General features: G+C 45.0%; 1 protein-coding gene across 1 annotated transcript in view; it reads right to left on the minus strand.

Annotated features, from left to right (window-relative positions):
• Positions 1–4,317: 4,317 nt before the first annotated feature.
• Positions 4,318–19,562, minus strand: part of LRRC75A (leucine rich repeat containing 75A) — a 189,968-nt gene continuing 174,723 nt past the window's right edge. The window contains exon 4 of the mRNA XM_074974328.1: positions 4,318–5,261. Within this exon, the coding sequence (XP_074830429.1) occupies positions 4,658–5,261 (604 nt within the window). The 3' untranslated portion in view covers positions 4,318–4,657. The remainder of the gene's footprint in view (positions 5,262–19,562) is intronic.

Raw genomic sequence — 19,562 nt, forward strand, 5'->3', positions numbered from 1 at the left:
GTTAACCCTAAGGGCTACTGGGAGTCTCTCACATCTGCTGCTGGTCACAATTTTATCTTGGGAGTGGGGGAAAAAGCCACAGCCTCTAGCTGATGTAGCTATGTCAGCAACCCCCCACCCTAGCAGGGTGGGGGGATGGAGAGGAATGCCACTGTGTTGCCAGCAGTGTTCGTTGGCACAGCTAAGAACATCTGGTGCGGTGGTGGAGTTATACTGGCCTAAGAGCGCCTTCTGTTGGCTTACACTGCATAGCCACTAGGGGGCTCCGCAGCTACACCTACATTGATGCAGCATTGGTAGTGTGAACAGGCCGTAAATTAAGGCTTAAGCACCTAAGGCACTTCTGAAAATTTTACCCTGAGCCTTTGCTTACCATTGTGAAAGAGCTGGTTGTAGCCTCATTTCACAGAGGGTGAAACTGAGGCACAGAGCAGTGAAGTGATTTGCTCAGGGTAGACCCCGTCTCCGCTAACCCCCAGCCTTACAGCTCAGCCACAAGCCCTGCCTCACTGCATTTGCACTGTATTTCCTTGCACAGATTTTTCTTCTGCTGTGTTTCCCCTTGTGACTATGTTTGGGTTCAGTCCAAGAGAAAGGAGGACTGAATCAGTGGTATGCGTGATACGGCCTGGAAGCTTCATTGGATGCTGTACAGAGATGCTATTGTCCCCTTGCAGGCAGAAGTGTAATACCATGCAAGCAATCTGAATTATAAAAGGCTGCGTGGACAGATAACCCAGCGTCCGTTCACTGTGATACGGAAAGCAAGGAAGTTTACCTGGGTGGCAGGCTTACTCTGTAGGTGTCTATTCCTAGGATTGTTATAATTAGTATTTGATTTCTCAAGGCTCTGGTTTGGAATGCTTTACAAGCAGACCTGCTGAGCCATGATATACCAGCTCCATTTCAATAGTGGCAGTTACTGCACAGCCAATGTAAACAGGGCTGTTTTGTTGACAGCAAAAGGCTCGGATTTTGTTTGGGTTTCAGTTAAGTTTAAAAGAAAACCACTACCAGCTAGTCAAATGTCCTGGGCCTGATCTCTCTAAGTCAGCTGGAACGCTGACCTCGTCTGCAGTTACTGAGTGAAATGGGTGAGCTCAGACTAAATGGCCCCCCGAAACCCCTGCCAAATTCTGGTGTAACTCTGGATATACATCAGTGTAAGTGAGGGCAGAACGTGATGCAAATAGAGGCACTGACATAGCTGAGAATACAACTATTTTGTTTGCTAGCACCTAGCGTGCATTTGGTACTTTATTGTCACATAGTGCTGGGCGTAGTCAGAGTGCTAGAGACAAATATCACTACCCCAGAGAGTTTGTGTCATCAGCTGAACTTGCTGAATATTTGCTATGGGGAGAGCCAAATGCCATTTCAGTTATGATCAAGCCCGTGAACATAGGGCTATACACTACCCTTACGCCCTATCAAATCCTCTGCCTGTAATAGTGGGCGATTTGCACAAAGATCAAGGAGGGACTATGGCCCTTACGTGGAAACCCGATTTCTAGTAAGAAAGATTGCTGTTGTGTTCAGCATCTCTTAGGGAGAGAGGGGGAAGGATGCATGGTACGTCAAGGAGCACAGCATTGTAGTAATGGGGGGTGTGGCGTGGCACGGTGTGGCCCAGCCCAAGGAGACATGCTTGACCTAGTGAGTGCATGAAAAATAATGGAGCCTAGCCATGGCAAGAAGTGCTAGGGTCCCTGAGGCCACACCTGTCCAAGACCATAGACACACACTCAGGCTGGCTAGCCCGTCCGCCTGCTTGCACGGCCACAGCTGCACTCTCTTCTCGGCCTGTTTCGCTTGCTGACAGCCAGCACGAGAGTGTCTCCTTGAGCTGGGAATCCCAGCTCCATGTACCCACGGTATACTGTACATGTAAATGCCCTGAAAACATGGCTCGTATGATGTTAGCAGTATGGTTCAGAGTTAACGCAGCAGGGTGAATGGGCAGTTCACGTTTCCCGGGCTGCCTTCAAGTTCTGTGTTGGTTTTGCACCTGTGTATACTCAGTTGACGTTTAGCTGCATAAAGGCTGGATACGTGTATTATTTATCCTTTTAGAATGAAAGTGTCTAGCCTGTAGAGTTGGAACAGGCCAGCGACTGCTCAAACGTGCTTGGCAAAAACCACCCTGGTGGGCTCACAAGGGGCTTGGGGCCGTGAGCGCTGCTTTCTCTGCCTTTAACGCTAGGACTAAAAATCTTGCTGGCTGGGGAAGCAGTGTCCTCAGGCGACTGACAGAAACCGCTCGCTCGTACAGGATCTGGCATGTTGTATGCATTTAACACCCGCAATCTGCCACTGTTACAAGGACGGGGCGGGCCAGTGGGTTGGTTCAGTATTCGCGAACGCTTGCTGAAGCCTTCCCCTGTTGGCGGCAGCAGCATGGTGGTCTTGTGAAGTAAACACAACTCTGGGCCAAATGCAGCAGTGGTATTGTAAGTTCGTGCAATGCCAGTGATGATCAATGTGCTTCTCTGTTTCTCGGACAAGCATTCTCATTTCACGTTGAAACGAGACGCGGCGCTTTGCCACTGGGCAGGCGGTGCAAAGAGTCCAATTGTGCTCTTACGCAGGTGTCAATAGATTCACACTGGGTTTACACTGTTGTAAGAGGGCAGAATCAGCCCGGACGTAGTATTGTTACCTACCATTTGTTTAGTGGAGAAATACCGTAGTGTCTGTGATATGCATTCATAAAACACCTACCCACGTATCTTTAAAGGGGAAATATTTTCAAGGAGGCAGATATGCTGGGCTTTGCTGCTGTGAACTATGGTCCCGGTAGTGTGAAGCCTGTAATAAATGCAAACTCAAGACAAGGTCTCTATTAAACACTGTCATTTATTTTGATTATGGATAGCTCCTTTACTGCAAACAGAAAAAGTTTATTCACTGCAAGGTTTTTATGCCTGGTGAAAAGAATGAGCAGTTAGAAAAATGTTAGATACATGCAAATCGTAATGAATTTTGCCAGGTGTATTTAAATGAGTAGCAGAATCTCTTATAAGATATTTTCTTGCATGTGGAGGGGAAGCAGACTTATAGTGTAGCAATGTTATGGGGCTAGTGCCAAAGGGAAGATTGAAAACTCTCTGAATGCATTTGTACTTGTAGATAAAGCCAAAAGAGTTGTCACTCATGCTTGAGCCAAGGAGATGATGCTCTAAAGCTATTCAAATAACAGGACACAAACAGAAAGCCAAATGGCTACATTTCATGCCAGGAAATCAGGTTTGGTCCTTTTAAGTGTACTAAAATGCTCTAGAAAGATGGGTCTCACTGCAAATTCCAGCTCCAAACCCCTCTGAACTTTGGGGAAGACAGGATCCAGATTGAAAGCCAGCAGTGCAAGTCCCATCTCCATTTGCTATTGGAAATTCAAAACTGTTTCTCTTCTAAAAATGTTAGAAACAAAGCACTTCTGGTCGGGGGGAGTAGGGACAGTCAAATAACCTAAAAGACTGGTACAGGCCTGATGTATCGTCAGTTGGCTTGTGCCTGCCCACCCTGGAATGGCAGTGTATTAAAAAATTTCCAAAGGAAAACTTTTTGTTCATTTTTCTTCTATAAACATTCCATATTGTAATAAATATTTGTTAGGAACAGCTCTGTCCCTTTACATGTACTAGAGATGGGCCTGAACCAAACCCCTGAATTCAAACTTTGCAGACGGTCCCAAATTCTGCTCCCAGTTACAGTGGTGTAAACGCCAAGTAATTTCACTGAAAGCAAAGGAGTTATTTACAGTAGTGGGAGTGGTAGCCAAACTCTAAGACCAAATGTGCTCTCAGTACTGGACGTCTTGCTGATCCAACTCCTGTAAGGCCAGAGAGTGAGACAGCCTTTCTAGATTCCAAATGGTGGTGGTAAGGAGCAAGTATCTGCAGTGGAAATTCACCCCTGTACATATGCCCAGCCCAACAACTATACTCCAATTAAAACAGGTCTTACGGGGCACATTCTCCTTGTGCTGACCTCTCTGCACAGGAGGTGAATTTCATCCTTACTGGCTGGTGCAAAGAAATATTCCCCGGTTGTTTTGTCATTGACCAAGTATGCTACTCTTCAGTGCGGTTCAGAGTGGGGATAGGTTTAATTTGGTCTCCGCAAGAGTCCTCCTTAGGAAGGCAGCCATTTATCCATTGTTTACAAGAGAGAGAACTTTAAAACTAAGATTTTGCTAGATTCAGTAAGAATGATCTCATCTCAAAACAGAGACCTCTCCGGCAAATTCTGTTTGCTGCTTTCCTCTCCTTTTGTGCTATTTAAGGGAACTGGCATTACGATACCTTGGTGCTATAGTTTTGTTTTGTTTTTTTTTAAAGAGAGAGATAAAAAGCACAGCTCATTGCTAAGGTTTAAAAATACCTGGCCAGCTTTATAAAATATAAGTATACAACTTGATCACATTTTTATGTTCTCTATGAAACAAAATCGGTTGACATTCATACGATGAGAGGAAACTGATGGGGCAACAGTCTAAAGTCTCAAAGCATTGATTGTATAGACATCTGAACATGTACAGATGCACATTTACATCTGAGCATGTAAATCAACACTTAATAAGAACCTTCATAGGTGAGGTATCAGTTTTAAAGTGTCTCTTTTCAAAGTACCCAGCCAAGTGACACACAGCTGAACATCATGTCTGAACTGTCTCACAAGCAGCTTCCTGCTCAGAGTCGCATTTATTTGTCAGCGTCCCAACCTCAATTGTTCTCTCTGTCAGCAGCCGTCTGGTGTCTGCATTGTTGATCTTGTCAGGTTGGTTTCCGTCTTCATCAGCTGAGCACAGGTCCTCTTGGCTTTCCAAGTCACTCATCTGGCCCTCCCCGAACTCCAGAATGGTTGGCAAGTTGCCTTGCTTGGGACATCGTTTCTTGAGGCTGACCAAAAAGGGCTGCGGCAAAGAAAAGATATCCACGTTGTTGCCCAGATCAATCCACGTCACGCTGGAGAACTTCTTGGGGTCCTTCAGCGTTTCTGTCAGGTCTCGAAGGATTGCTTTGGTGAGTCTGTTGCCGTTCAGGGAGAGAGTGGTGAGGTGAGGCAGGGCACTGAGGATGGGAAGAAGTTGAAGGAACATCTCGTCGGTCAGCTCCGTGAAGCACAGCTCCACATTGTCGATGTGCTCTGAGCTGTGCTGGAGGTATGAGATGATGCGGTCCAAGTCCTTCAGTGTCAGAGGGATGCCAGAGAGATCCACTGTGTTGTTCTGAGGCGTCCCCACCAGGATAGCTTTCAAGCTGCAGAGAAACAAAATGACAGACAAACAGTTAATATGGACACTCATCATTTTGCTAATAAGCATCACTTCTTGTGTGCTGGACAGTGCAATGACTCATTCAAACAGGATACGTAACTGAGGGCAACCCCTCTCTGTCAGGCCTGGATTTTCAAATCCGATTTTGTGTGCAAGCTTGCAAATGGATGGCAGCCAAAACCAATGTATTCAAAGATTGTTGCTGCCTCCTGTTTCAATTACAAGCCTACGGAAGCTTTCTTCTGGGAGTCCCTTGCAAGGTCCTGGAGCTGAACGTTCAACTGCTTTTAAAATTTCAAAAATGGAAAAAGACTATGAAGCATTTGAGCAGAAAAACAGGAATTCTCGCTTGTGTGACAATATTCACGCTTGGCACTTATCTATACATTGCGAAGCCCTTCGTCAAAGGGAATAAGCTTTGCTCGGTTTTACAGGTGGGGAAACTGAGGCACAGAGCAAAGGCATGGTAGAGGCAGACCTAAAAGCTAGATGCCCTGACTCCAATTTAGTACTTCCAGTGGTTTACTAACAATGACTACTATTAATCTTTTGACTTGGATGCTGTGGTGATGAACGCTATAGAAAAACCTTTAGATAGATTAGTCTCATGATGCTCCTGTGGAGGCTGATAAGCATCTCTGCCAGATTGGAGTTATACAGATCAACTTTGCTTTTAAAGTGCAGCAAGGATCTAGCTATATTAGGGTAACCTAACCGCCGTGGGTATCAGTAGCTGAGGCCTTAACACTAATGAATTAGGAGACTGAGGGAGTTCTATCAGTGTTAATCACTCGAGAAATCACAGCTAATTAAGTTGGCACACCTGCCACAATGATCGTACCAAATCAGCCCGCTGTGCATATGGCTCTGACTTTCCTCATACTCTGAGCTAAAGAACAGTTTTGTTGAATTTACCATTAGCATTGCTGGTGTTGCCAGCTTCACATTTTCTCTTTAATTACCTAGGGCCTCTGTTCATGACTTGCTGTGTAAACGGAGAAGTAAACCCTTTCCCTGGCATTTTTAGACTGTGAACAATGACTCAAGGTGTCCACACTGGGCCAAAAAAAAAAAAAAAAGAGTGTTCTTAACTTGCGATATCTAATGTGTGTTAAAAATAGCAGTGACTATACAGCCGCTCTGTTGAACTCCGTTTGAGAGAGCCTTCAGGGGAAGCTGCTGTGTCCTTACTGTTATCTGAACTTGAGTGAACTAACATACCTTTTATTGGCAGTGTAGACGTACCCTGAACACTGAAAGGCAGTCTGGAACCCCCTTTGGTAAAAGAATTAGTAACTGCATCCACTCTAGTTCCGTTTACTCTCTCAAAACCATGGGTTTAAATGAGCCCATCTCCGTTATCTTTACTTTCCTAGGCCCAGGATGTGATACTGAGAGCTGCAGAAGTTTGGGCCTTTCTACTCAAGGAGACATTGGGGTAACTTGGTCTGCTGGTGATAAAGAATATAATGGTTTAATTCACTGGCAACACAAGCCAGGGTGCCCTCTTGCAATATGATGCATTTGCAGGGGAACACTACACTAGATTTTCTAAGGTGGTGTGGAAGAACCTATTAAACTCTCTCCTTTAAGAAAAAATGTACATCCTGCATCACATTTTGTGTAGTCTGTTCCTTACCAAAGTCTCTCAGTGGGGATTACTGAAAGCTACTTGACCAATCAGTTGGTTGGAACCCCAATAGCTCACTGAGCAGAAGGATGCAAACTCCTACAGCTAAACTTGCTAAACTCCATTAAAACATTTCATTGTGACTTGGGTAAATAGTCCTTTTGGGCAGCAATGCCTTTGGGGGTGCACTTCCAAAGTCCTAACTGGAAGAATTCTAGATGTGCCTTTATGCCATTGACTTTCTGGAAGTTGTCTTCCACGGGAACTCGACCATATCAACTCAACACCAAGAAGTGAAAAGGAACATTTTAATACTTGATGATGCCTGTCACAATACAGAGAACAGCCAGGAAGATGCAGAAGGCTGCACTCACTGTCCTGAGTTCCCCTACCCTACCGACAGAGCTAATCGTGATACAAAAAAGAATATCTGAAATGACAACACTGCTTGCTTACTGAGAGTGAAAATGGGGACATGTTTGTAGTTGGTGCAGTCAAAACCGGCATGAGACCAAACACCCATCAGCTCATGCTTCCCAAACACCCATGATCTGACCCACAGTCCTGTGTTCTTATTAAGAGGCATTGCCATTCTCTTTAAGATTGACAGTTATTACATCTTGGGGTCCCTAGGATCTCTCCTTCCACTTAAATCGAGGAAGTGCTGTTAATGTCGAGCTCTTTCCAAAACCGTGTGCAACCGCAGAGCCAGAGGAATTTCCGAAAGCAGTAAGAACAGTGTACGTTTTGTGTGCAGGCACAGCCTTAAACTATGTCAGTAAAGATCAGTAGTGTAACTCCTAGTGTGGGCGGAGTTACACTGGTGCAAATGTGCCTCAGGGATTGTCTACACAAGGGTTAAGACGTACTGCCTTTAGGTACACTCAAAGGACCTGCGTACATGACACAGTTCTTCAAAGCAGACTGGCTAATATGTAGTCTATAATCTGCTTTGAAAGTGTATTAAGTTAATTGTTCATGTAACTTATTCCTATATAGGAAGGGGAATGAGCTACAGGGGTATAAGGTACCTTTTATTCCTGTATAGCTGTGGGAGTTGTACAGGTATATCACTCTTCCCTCCCCACTCAGCAAGAGCCGTACCAGTATAAAAACTGCGTAGACCAGGTCTAACTCTTTCTCTCTGAATCTGCTGATTATAACAGTAGGTGCAAACAAAAGGTCCATCTGCCCATCTTTCATAGAAGGATCGTGGTACAAACACATCCCTTCCACTCCCCTTTTGAAGGAGATCAGTAGCAGTGGAGAACCTGCACAGCATAAAATCAAAGCGACTGTCCAAGGCCATTTAGGAAATCAGTGGCAGAGCCAGGATTAAAATTTGGGATTTCCCTTTTCCTAATGCTCTTTTCGTTCTTCGGCTCCATGCTGCTTGTTGACACTCGCCTATTACGCATCCCTAGAACTAGGCAAGCACCCTTGTGCGTTGCTATCCTTGGGGCCAAGTGAAATGGACCAGTTGCCAAGCTCCAGTATTTGCCTAGCTAGCACGCTCCCCTTCAAACCACTGAAGGCAACTGTTGCTCCGGATTTAGGCGCTGTCAGTGACCTCAGTGAGAGTGTTCTGAAGTGTGTGTGTGTGTGTGTGTGTGTGTGTGTGTGTGTGTGTACCATAAACACAATCTCCTGCCCACTAAAGGGGTGATGGCTGCGTGCTATAAACCAGCTGGTTTCATCTATTCTCTCCTTGTCTGCACAATTCCTTACTTTAACCAAGAACCAGAGCTGAGCAGTTTGGGACGCCTCCGCAGACTGTGGAAAACCGCGTGCCGCTTCACGCAGCGATTTGATAGCAGCCCCCTCGACTCGACCTGACCTTTTCTCCTGGTTCCTAGCAGTGTGCTCCATTACAAGCAGCTTAATTAGGCCTAAGCCCAGACACGTAGCACTAATGAAGGTTCCTAAAGTAGATCTGAAGGGGCAAAACGGTGACATTTCAGTCCTCCTTTGCTGGTTTGTTTCTTGCTCTGGATGGATGCCTAGCAGCCCTGGACCACAAGGAGAGCGAGAGCGAAAGCTGGAACTTAGAGCCACGGACCAGCTACCACCTCAAGGTGGGTTTTTTGTTTTTTAAATGACCAGGCGAGCTCTCCCCCGGCGATGAAGCGTGTCTCCACGGCCCACGTCACAGCGCTGCCGCAGCCGCGCTGTAACGCGGGGAGTGTAGACATACCCTTAGTTTCAGCTGCGTTATGGCTCAGCCGCTGTAGCGGTGGTTCTCAACCCAATCAGCACACAGCTGCGGCCCATGTGACCGCCTCAGGGCCATACAGGTGTATATGCATTGTGTGGATGCGGCCCACAATGGTCAATCAATTAAGAACCCCTGCTCTGTAGGCTGCAGCACGGAAGAATAAGATCACACGCTTGAGCAGCCCTGACACACGCGAGGCTGTATGCGATAAGGTAACAGATAGGAGTAGAGAATAGTGGTGTCCTCCAGTGCTGTGTGAACCCGAGACATCATGCTGTTTGCAATTCATGCCACCACTTAGTCATTTAAGTGACGGTTAGCATGGCGACGTGTGCACACCCACGCACGCTGTCTGGGGAAGAACAGTGTCGTGCATGGAAAATGCAGCGTGGAGGCAGAATGACAGTCTGCAACTTGTCACTGTAAAAGATTTGCTTGATGCCGCTTCTCCTCAGCTGAGAATGAGACACAAGGCATTGGACTGCTGATCACACACACAGTGGGCTGTAATGGTAAAAGCCTGCAACACTTTCACAGCAGACACAGCAGCACAAACTGCTAAGTGTTTTTGCTTTGACTCTTTTCTCTGACACTAAGCAGAGGTCCTGGAAGCTGTGCAGAGGGAGAAGGCTAATGATCATTAACTCGAACTCAAGACAATGAAAAGGTGACCGGTAGCATCTTTTCCATCTCCTTATGGAAAGCACTTGAGAATGTGTCATTACAAAGATTAGAATGAAACTATATTCTGATGCGAGAAAAGTGCAGGCCGGTGTAGAGGATTTATCCAGACCATGCTGTACATAAGTAGTATCTTTGTAATAATACATTCCTCCTTCAGGGTACAGAAGTTACCTGTGGTCTCATTTTTAGTGAATTCGATGCACATGAAAGGCATCAAATGGACAGCTGTCTCCTGTGTGTGGCACTTTTTTTTTTTATTCTCTTATTTGTCCTTTTAACCACCCTCTGCTTTTCACCATTTCTAATGTAAATTTGCTGTCCTGAAAGCAATACTGTAAGACATCACAGGTACTGGTTTTATACACGACAGCCATCAGTTTATCGCTACAACCCAGAACCTACTGCTTTTAAAACGCAGAGCCCAAGGCAAACTTTAGTTGGCTGCATTCAGTCCTAGGACGTATCCTCTGTGGACTACAGCCATTGTGCTCACATGCTTGAGTACATTTTCCTACTATAATGGTGGGTTTGTGTCTGCTGGGCTACTTTTTAAAGTGTGGATTTTAATTGCTGTCATAAGGGTGCTGGATGGTTGAACCCTGTTGTCAGACCAAGTCCAAGCTTCCCTCATGCAGCTTTACCTGTCAACCTCATTGCTCCTCGAAGAGAGGGCAGTTCAGTCTCCATGTCCCGTTGTAATTTTGGCTTCTCTGACTGTGCCAGTTATGGGACACCTGTTGAGGTGGAAACTTGACTGAAACCATCCAACTTGCCTCACGTATGCCACCCGCACAGTCACGAGAGGGTCTATGCTGACCCAATCAGGATTCAGACTAGCACCCTAGAGGCGAAAGGTTCGGTATCTTCATCTGCACCAGTGATGGGCACATTAGAAATGCATCTCTTGACAGGTCCCATTACCAGTCTCTGGTCTAACTGCCCAGGTTTTAATACTGCTTCCCTCCCTGTTGTAATAGGTCAGGAAAACTTGGAGATCCTCTGAAGACAGGGGCTGTGTATAGTAAATACAAAATATTACACTCTCTTACAGACACAGCCTGTGCTATCTTTATTTTCAATAATTTATGCTTACTGCTCTGGTCACATTGGCGACCTTGCAAGACAATCTGTCCCCTAGAGTTAGCACTTGCCATGCTCGGCTCTGTGTTATGCCACACAGAAAGCAATTCTCACAAAGCTGATCTGGTTGGTTTCAAGCCTGAGGGTTTCAGTCTATGATTTAATTTATCACGGTCGGTGATTACACTCTGTTCTAAGAACACTTCGTGAAATGGACGATCGGCTTGAACGAGTCAGGCCAGAAACTTAATAGAGCGGGGGGTTTAGTAGGAGAGGCATCTGATTCAGTAGGTTGTAATTTTGATTCAAGGTATGAAGGCAGCTGATTCAAGTCAACAGTGGAGCTCTGTGTGGTTTAGCAGTATGTGTATGTTTGGAACAAACTGTCCAGGCCATGCCACAACCTGTCTATTGTGGCATGAGACTTACGGGCTCTCTGTCATGCACAGCGTGCCTAAGTGGTCCACAGAAATACTTCCATGTTGTAGATGCTGTCACATTTCAGAGCAACGACACCTCTATTTCCGCCTCAGCGGTCCATCAAGGGCACCCCCAAAATTCTCCCCAAACCCTACACCCCCTTTCCTGGGGAAGGCTTGATTAAAAATCCTCACCAATTTGCATAGGTGAACACAGACCCAAACCCTTGGATCTTAAGAACAATGAAAAAGCAATCAGGTTCTTAAAAGAAGAATTTTAATAGAAGAAAAAATAAAAGAATCACCTCCGTAAAATCAGGATGGTAAATACCTTACAGGGTAATCAGATTCAAAATATAGAGAATCCCTCTAGGCAAAACCTTAAGTTACAAAAAGACACAAAAACAGGAATATACATTCCCTCCAGCACAGCTTATTTTATCAGCCATTTAAACAAAACAGAATCTAACACACATCTAGCTAGATTACTTACTAAGTTCTAAGACTCCATTCCTGTTCTGTCCCCGGCAAAAGCATCGCACAGACAGAGAGAGCCTTTGTCCCCCCCAAGCTTTGAAAGTCTCTTGTCTCCTCATTGGTCATTTTGGTCAGGTGCCAGCGAGGTTATCCTAGCTTCTTAACCCTTTACAGGTGAAAGGGTTTTTCCTCTGGCCAAGAGGGATTTAAAGGTGTTTACCCTTCCCTTTATATTTATGACACCCCCTCTTCGGCTTCCAGCTCCCCAGCCGTTGCCCTTTTGGGTAGAGACCCACGTCTCCCCCTTCTGACTGGGGTATTTCCAGGCGCACAGTGCTCACTGTGTTAGTCTCAGCACAGGCAGGCTGACCAAGGACACTTGCTGGCAGGCTCTCTCTTCAGAGACCATTAACAGTGTAATTGCTACAGATATAAGGTACCACACACACAGCACTTCCTATGCAAACCTACTTTATTTTTATGGTAAATAGCAGTGCAGTGAAAAAACACACAAAAAGAACCTGCACTTATCAGAGTTAACCCCCACTCTAACATGGGCTCTGGCAGTTGTCAGTCTGTCACAGAGGCCCCAAGCAGTAATGAAGTTGTACTTCTCACAGCACTCTGATACCACAGCGATTAGTGCGTTATACATGGCTACGTAGGAGTGCCCACTGCTGCCACTATTCGCAACATAGCACCACCTACCACCTTACACACGGGGTAGTCAGAGGGGTAAGTTCTCGGGACTTGCATCTGCAATTCATTTTGCAGTGCAAAAAAGGGAAGCTGAGCGTCGGATGTTTTGAAAAGGTACCTCTAAATGCCTGTAATGCATTATTCACAGCCACTCGCTCGCTCCTGGAGCAGAGCTCCTTTACCTGCCTAACTAAAATCTGACAGCCTTGCCCTATTGTATAGGTAAATAGTCACTGATGTTTAGTTACCACTGTACTATCCTGTTAGGTTGTGATTTTCAACATGCCTATAAGAGTTATAGGCTGCTCCTTTGAAAATCCCGTTCACAAGGAATAAGTGCTTTCAGGTCCCCATGTCTAGCAGGCCACTACACTATCCCTCACCTCACGTAATTGGAGAGTCTGATTCTATTGTGGGGAGAGAGAGGGACAGGGACTCCTCCAAAGGTGCAGAAAGTATCCTGGCTTCCGGGGTGTGTGTGTGATTTTTATCCATTGTTAGTGAGGACTTTACATCACCAATGCCCTGGGCTCGAACTACCAGTTTGGAAGAGAGGGATGCTAAATCCCATTAATCCCTGAGCCATCTTTCTCACTAAACATGTAGAGCATAGATCTGTGGCAGGCTAACCATCTGGCTGGGAACACACACACACCCACCAACCACTAAGCTAGATAGGTGTGTGCGCGCGTGTGCGCGCGCGTGGTGGGAGGCAAACAGGAAAAGCAATGAGTTCCACTTTAGAAAAGAAACATCTGACAGACTGGTCCGAGAAGTCCGATCTAATAGGCCCCCCCTTCCTTGGCAATGCTGAATTGTTTCCTAGAGTCTAAAGGTATTTTTTTTTCCTCATTGTTCCTTTTAAAATGTTTGTTACAAGGAAGAAGTAAAAATTGATAGGGAGAGAGATTAAAGCCAACTTCCATTCAGGGGCTTGGCTAAATATTGGAAGAGCATAATATTTTCAGTTTCTATTTGTACTTAAAACAGCTGAGTATTACAACTTCAAACATCTGAATGCCACAGCTGATCCTGGAAGGGAGCTGGTTGATGTCACACAACCTCACCAGGTCAGCTGAGATTTTGGTAACAACTCTGCAAAGGAAATTATGCAGTGGAATAGCCTCTTATTACTTGGCTGCGTTGGATTAGTCATCTCCTGTAATACTGCTTGCTAGGGGAATACCTGACAGCACAGGAGAATTAAAACATTTTGTCTTTTGTGGATCTGCGTGGGCCAATTCAACCTATCTGCTCTGAGAGAGCATGTTTGTCTGTCGCACTGTGAACTAAACAGAATCTCACCCAAGCTTGGCTGTGAAATTGAAGGCCTTCCCAGCAAATGCATCACCTGGACATGTAGACTATAGAGTCTGGGCTCTTCAGCGTGAGCTGCTACAATAGACTAATAACGCAATCTGTTAGTTACACAAACTGATTTCTAAAGCTTTATTATTATCCACAAGTGATGGTTTGATGGCCTGTACTCAGGCTTTGAATATCGAACCTCCCTGGAATCAATCGTGAGTTTGACTCTTCATTGGTTCAACTCAGCCCTTGTGTAACTCCCTAAGTCTGCTCCCACGGAAGTCAATGGGAGTTCAAACATCCAAGGGGAGCAGTGGGGGCAAAAAACCTCACTGGCTTCAAGATTGCGCTTGAAAAGTTTATGACGGGGATGATGTGATGAGATGGCCTACAATGGGCATGTGGCTGACCGGCGACTGCTAGCAGCAAATACCTCCAACGGCCGGTGACGTGACACTAGATGGGGAGAGCTCTGAGTTACTACAGAGAATTCTTTCCCAGGTGTCTGGCTGGTGGGTCTTGCCCACATGCTCAGGATCTAACTGATCACAATATTTGGGGTTGGGAAGGAATTTTCCCACTGGATCCCATTAGCAGAGACCTGGGAGTTTTCACCTTCCTCTGCAGCATGGGTCACTTGTTGGTTTAAACTAGTGTGAATGGTTGATTCTCTGTAACTTGAAGTCTTTAAACCATGATTTGAGGACTTCAGTAACTCAGCCACAGCTTAGGGGTCTATGCCAGGAGTGGGTGGGTGAGGTTCTGTGACCTGCAATGTGCAGGAGAGGATCATGATGGTCCCTTCTGACCTTAAAGTCTGTGGGTCTGAATAATTATATGTCACCCTGAGAGGAAGACCGAATATTCACATCACCTGTTTAGAAAGGGGTGAGTGTGGTCTAGTAGCAAAAGCATGGTGCTCAGAGCCCTAGTATTCTTAACTCTGCCGCTGACCTGCCATGCAACCTGCCAAGTCACTAACCTCTCTGTGCTCCCACTTCCCGTCTGTAAAATGGGATAGTACGTTTCACCTACCTCCCCCAGGGTGCTGGGAGTCGTCATAAATGTCTGTGAAGTGTTTTGGGAGCCTTGGCTGAAAAGCACTATACAAGTGCAACTTTTACTACTAACCTCCATGTTCAGTGTTGTAGCCATTGTTTATTCTATAGCTCTTACGTTTAGCATGGGTTCAAGTGACTATTTCACAGTGTACTGGCTGATGGCTCAATTTCAGATATTTTATATTGACGACGATTATTCCCACACAAGGGCCAGCTGCTGACTCTGACCTTTTCTAGAATCTCATTAGGTTAAAGGTGGCTTTGTGAGCACCATCTCCCTTCCTTATCCATCGCCAGAGAACACACACCTGGCTAATGTTGCACTGCTTTAATACAAACAAATTTAAAGTCGTACATCTGGGAATGGAAAACATCAGCCACACTTAGGATGGGGGCCTCTATTCCTAGGCAGCAGTGACTCTGAAAGGGACTTGGGGAATCCTCAGCTGAACGTGAGCTCCAGGTGCGACACTGTGGCTAGAAAGGCCAGGTTGTATAAACAGGGGAATACTGAGTGGGAGAGCGGAGGTTATAATACCTCTGCATTTGCTACTGGCGACTGCTACTGGAATACTGTGCCCAGTTCTGGTGCCCAAAATTCATGATAAATTGGAGAGCGTTCAAAGAGCCATAAGAACGATGAAAGGATTAGAGCACATGCCTTATAGTGATAGGCTCAGGGAGCTTCATGTATTTAGTTTAACAAAGAGAAGATTAAATGGTGACTTAATCAAAGTAGGTTTCAGAGTAACAGCCGTGTTAGTCTGTATTTGCAAAAAGAAAAAGAGTACTTGGGGCACCTTAGAGACTAACCAATTTATTTGAGCATGAGCTTTCGTGAGCTACAGCTCACTTCATCGATGAAGTGAGCTGTAGCTCACGAAAGCTCATGCTCAAATAAATTGGTTAGTCTCTAAGGTGCCCCAAGTACTCCTTTTCTTTTAATCAAAGTAGCTACAAAGGGAACCAATAGTTGATAATGGACTCTTCAATCTAGCAGACCAAAGGTACCCAGTGGCATCCCACCTATTTAGGCAACGCACACACGGCATTGCTCCAAAATTTACAAAAAAAGTGGGACTAACTGGCAGCCTGGGGGCTGGATCCAGGCCGCGGGATGATTCCATCCGCTCCCAAACATGTAGAACAAAATGGTGCTCTCCGCACAGCGTGACCTTGGACACATTACACATGCGAGGTCATGGCACATGGAGGATGCCGTTTGGTGGGATATCACTAAAAAAGGTTGATCTAACCCTGCTTAGCTGAGGAGATGGCCTGGCTGAATGTTGCCGACCTCCAAATCTAACCGTGTCAGTTCAGTGAAATTCAGGGGCACGCAGGTAGCCTACATAACTAGTCTCCCACCCACTCCACCTACTCAATCCTGCTGGGTCAAGAAGTTCAGGCAACTGCTTTCAAATGGCCCTGGGGCATTTATCACAAAGGCTTCCCCTTGCCTCTGAAGTCTCTCTCTAAGACATCCTGCAGCTCTTTCTGAATCTCTCTGACTGGGAACAGAGCAGCACGTCTGTATAATGAGGGGAAAAGATGAAACTCAGGCTGTCTTTAAACTCCATTTAAATATGTGGGTTTTTGACATGATTTGTGAAAGTGCGGTTGGGGGATGTGGGGGGAGCTCAACTTAAATAAGAGGAAGCTGGGATGGGGAGAGGTGTTTTAGTCTTCACACCAGAATCTCAATGCATCAAGTTTCCTTTAAAACTGGAGGTAGCAACCAGTTGGGTTGAATCTGACCAGTAATTCTGGGCTCTGGGAACGGGCTAAGAACTAAATTCAGATGCTTTTCAAAAGGCTCATCTTGCAGAGGAAGTAAGCCACACCTGACAGATGAGGAAGCATTGGGCTGCCTAGCGAGGAGGCTGGAAGGGGAAACATCATTTTGCAGTAGTAGCTGTGAATAGTATGGATAGAGAGAAGGTTAGAGTAAGACACAGCACTTCAATAGTCACTGAGAGCAAACAGGAGGTTAAAGGCCTGTCTCCTCTACACAGATAACCATGTTAAACTTGTTTTTCCCTTGCGTGCGTGGACAGAATAAATATTAACTGTGTTAGTTACCTAAGTTAAAGCATTGTTCCCTAACAGAGTTATTAATTCTGTCCACAGAGACATGTTTACAACATGGTTATTTCTGTAGTGTAGCAGGATGGATTTGATTTAAATCACTAGTCAGGAAGACTCTGTTTAATCATGGTTTTCTACATAAAAGTGCATTCTTGTTGGTTGTTATAACCTTAATACATATTTTTCACAACTCGGAGATAGATGTAGGTTTCATTTTTAGAAGGTACACATTATACATTTTTAAACAGTGATTTATTTTGAAAACTTTTCAGGTTAGTTTTACAGCTATATCAGAAAATGAATGTTTGTTTGGTTAGTTCATTTACCAAAGGTAATTGAAGCAGATAGTTCACCTCCCAATGACTTCACAAATATCTCCAATTCAACAGGTTAATCATTAATATTTGGAGGATTTTCTTGCCATGATGAATTAGGAAGAGAACATCACCAGACAGACATTGAAATTGTTTTAGTTAACTAAAACAATGTTAAGTATTCTGGATTTTTTTCTTCAACAGCAAACATGTAATATTTTAACAAAACAAGCATATGTCCTTCGCTTCTCACATTTAGCTCCAGACTTCTCCTTGTCCAGATCTATTCCACCCTTTTGAAACTTTGCACTTTTAGAGAGAGGTAAGGGGTTGACGCTGTGTACACAAAATTGCAGAGGGACAACAGAGTTGAGGTCTGTTATTTCTCACCTCTATATAGATATTTATTTAAAAACATTTTTGCTGTTAACAAGCATGTTACCTCTGGAGAGACACATCCACAGTTTGAGAACTGCAAAACTAAGCATCTCTGATGGTATCTTCTAGACTGAGCACTGAGTCCCATTGGGTAGACAGAAAGATTAACCTAAATAATCTATACAGAAGCCCCTGTAACCCCATAAGATTGGGTCCCTAATCCATGAACTATTGGAACTCATTTACAAAACTTTCCTTAAACATGACATGAATATATTGTCTCATACTATAGAATTTATAATCTCTATTCCCTGATGAAATATCTAAAGATAAGTTTTTTTCCTCAAAAAGCATTTTATAAAAAAAATCAGATTTAAATTAATTTAAAAAAAAATGTTTTTTCTCATTGATTTTTATCCACCCTGGTAGGCAAGGCCTTACGGCCGAATAGAGGAAAGGGGCAAATAGGCTAGAAGTGACACCAATATCTATTGGTGGGGAAAGGTTGGGGGAATGCAGTGGTAACACATTAAGTCTCCCTTTTGGACTCATCGGGGCTCTCTGTGGGTATCTCATTGCAATGTAGACATACCAAAATTGAACAGGTTTCCAGGGGGTGCTTATGGCTCATTTCACTGCAGTGCAAGAGGCAAACATTCCTTGGCCCACAAACTGCTTAGGGCCTTGGCTTCCCCGGGACCTAATTATCATGTACCATACCAGACCCCCGGCCCCAATCTATTTTCAGATGAGTCCGTCTTATAGACCTGGTTTATGGAAGCAACAAAAACAAAATTTGTTGCTGTTGTCTTCCCAGCTTCCCCGCTTTTCCTTTCAATTCTGAGGAGTCCCCAGGAACTTAAAGCAGGTTCTATTTCATTCAGATTGGAGTGGCATGACTCTGCATCCCGATGTCTTGGCCAATATTCTCAAGTGAGTATTGATTTTGGAGGCCTAACTTGCTGAGCTGCCACCTTCCGAATGCCAGGCCCCCTTCAGGTGTTTCCCCAGTTGAGTACCCCATAAATCACTAGTTACTGCTGGAAAATCTTAATCATGGATTCTGCCTCCAGGTCTACCACTAGCTCACTGTGTGACCTTGGGCAAGTCCATTTCCCCATCTGCAAATTGGAGGAAAGACGGCTTCTCTATCCTTTCAGGGCAATAATTCATGTTGTAGAGCACTTTGCAATCCTCAGATGAAAGGTTCTACACAGTTATCGCCTTTCTGGTTTGCCATTGCTCTATTCTGACTGGAAACAAAGTTTGCTCAAGAACCACCTGATTGCAGAAGTCTCCCACGCACCGTGGATTGGAAGTTGAAAGGGAGAGCGGAGTAGAGGGCTTGCAGGATTGGAGCTGAGGAACCTGTTAACAAGTTGGCCTAATCAAACAAACCAGTTATTTCCACATCCTCTCTCAAACATGGCCCTCCCTCCAGTTTTTCCAAAGGAAGGCAGAATACCCTCACTCTGCACTACAGAAGAAGACCTTAAACAGCCTCCTTCATTTGGCTGATACTAGAATAATTGATGTAGTTACCGCTGGGTAAAGTGAGGCACAGAGAAGTCATGAACAACAACCTCAGTCTCAACTCAAATGTAGTACCAAAGAAATGAGGGGTGGGGCTGAGCGTGTAGCCAGCATTATTGGTTCTTGCCAACAGAGGGACCCTAACAACAAAGGCTCCACTTGACTATAAACTCAGATTTCTCTGCAGATGACTGGAGTGAATTTTGCATCCCTTTCATATTAAAGCAGTCCAATGGAAAAATTGGCAATGGATCAGCTGGCTACGTAAAGGAGTCTTCTTATATTCCAGTCCCTGCTTCACTTCACATGGCTTCTGCATTTTACAGCAGCCCCAGCCTTATAGAGCCGGGGATTGGGTTCTGCCCATTGTAGACATTGTACCAGATGCAGAGCTCAAC

Source organism: Natator depressus, chromosome 17 (assembly GCF_965152275.1).
Source record: "Natator depressus isolate rNatDep1 chromosome 17, rNatDep2.hap1, whole genome shotgun sequence".
NCBI classification, from domain to species: Eukaryota; Metazoa; Chordata; order Testudines; family Cheloniidae; genus Natator; species Natator depressus.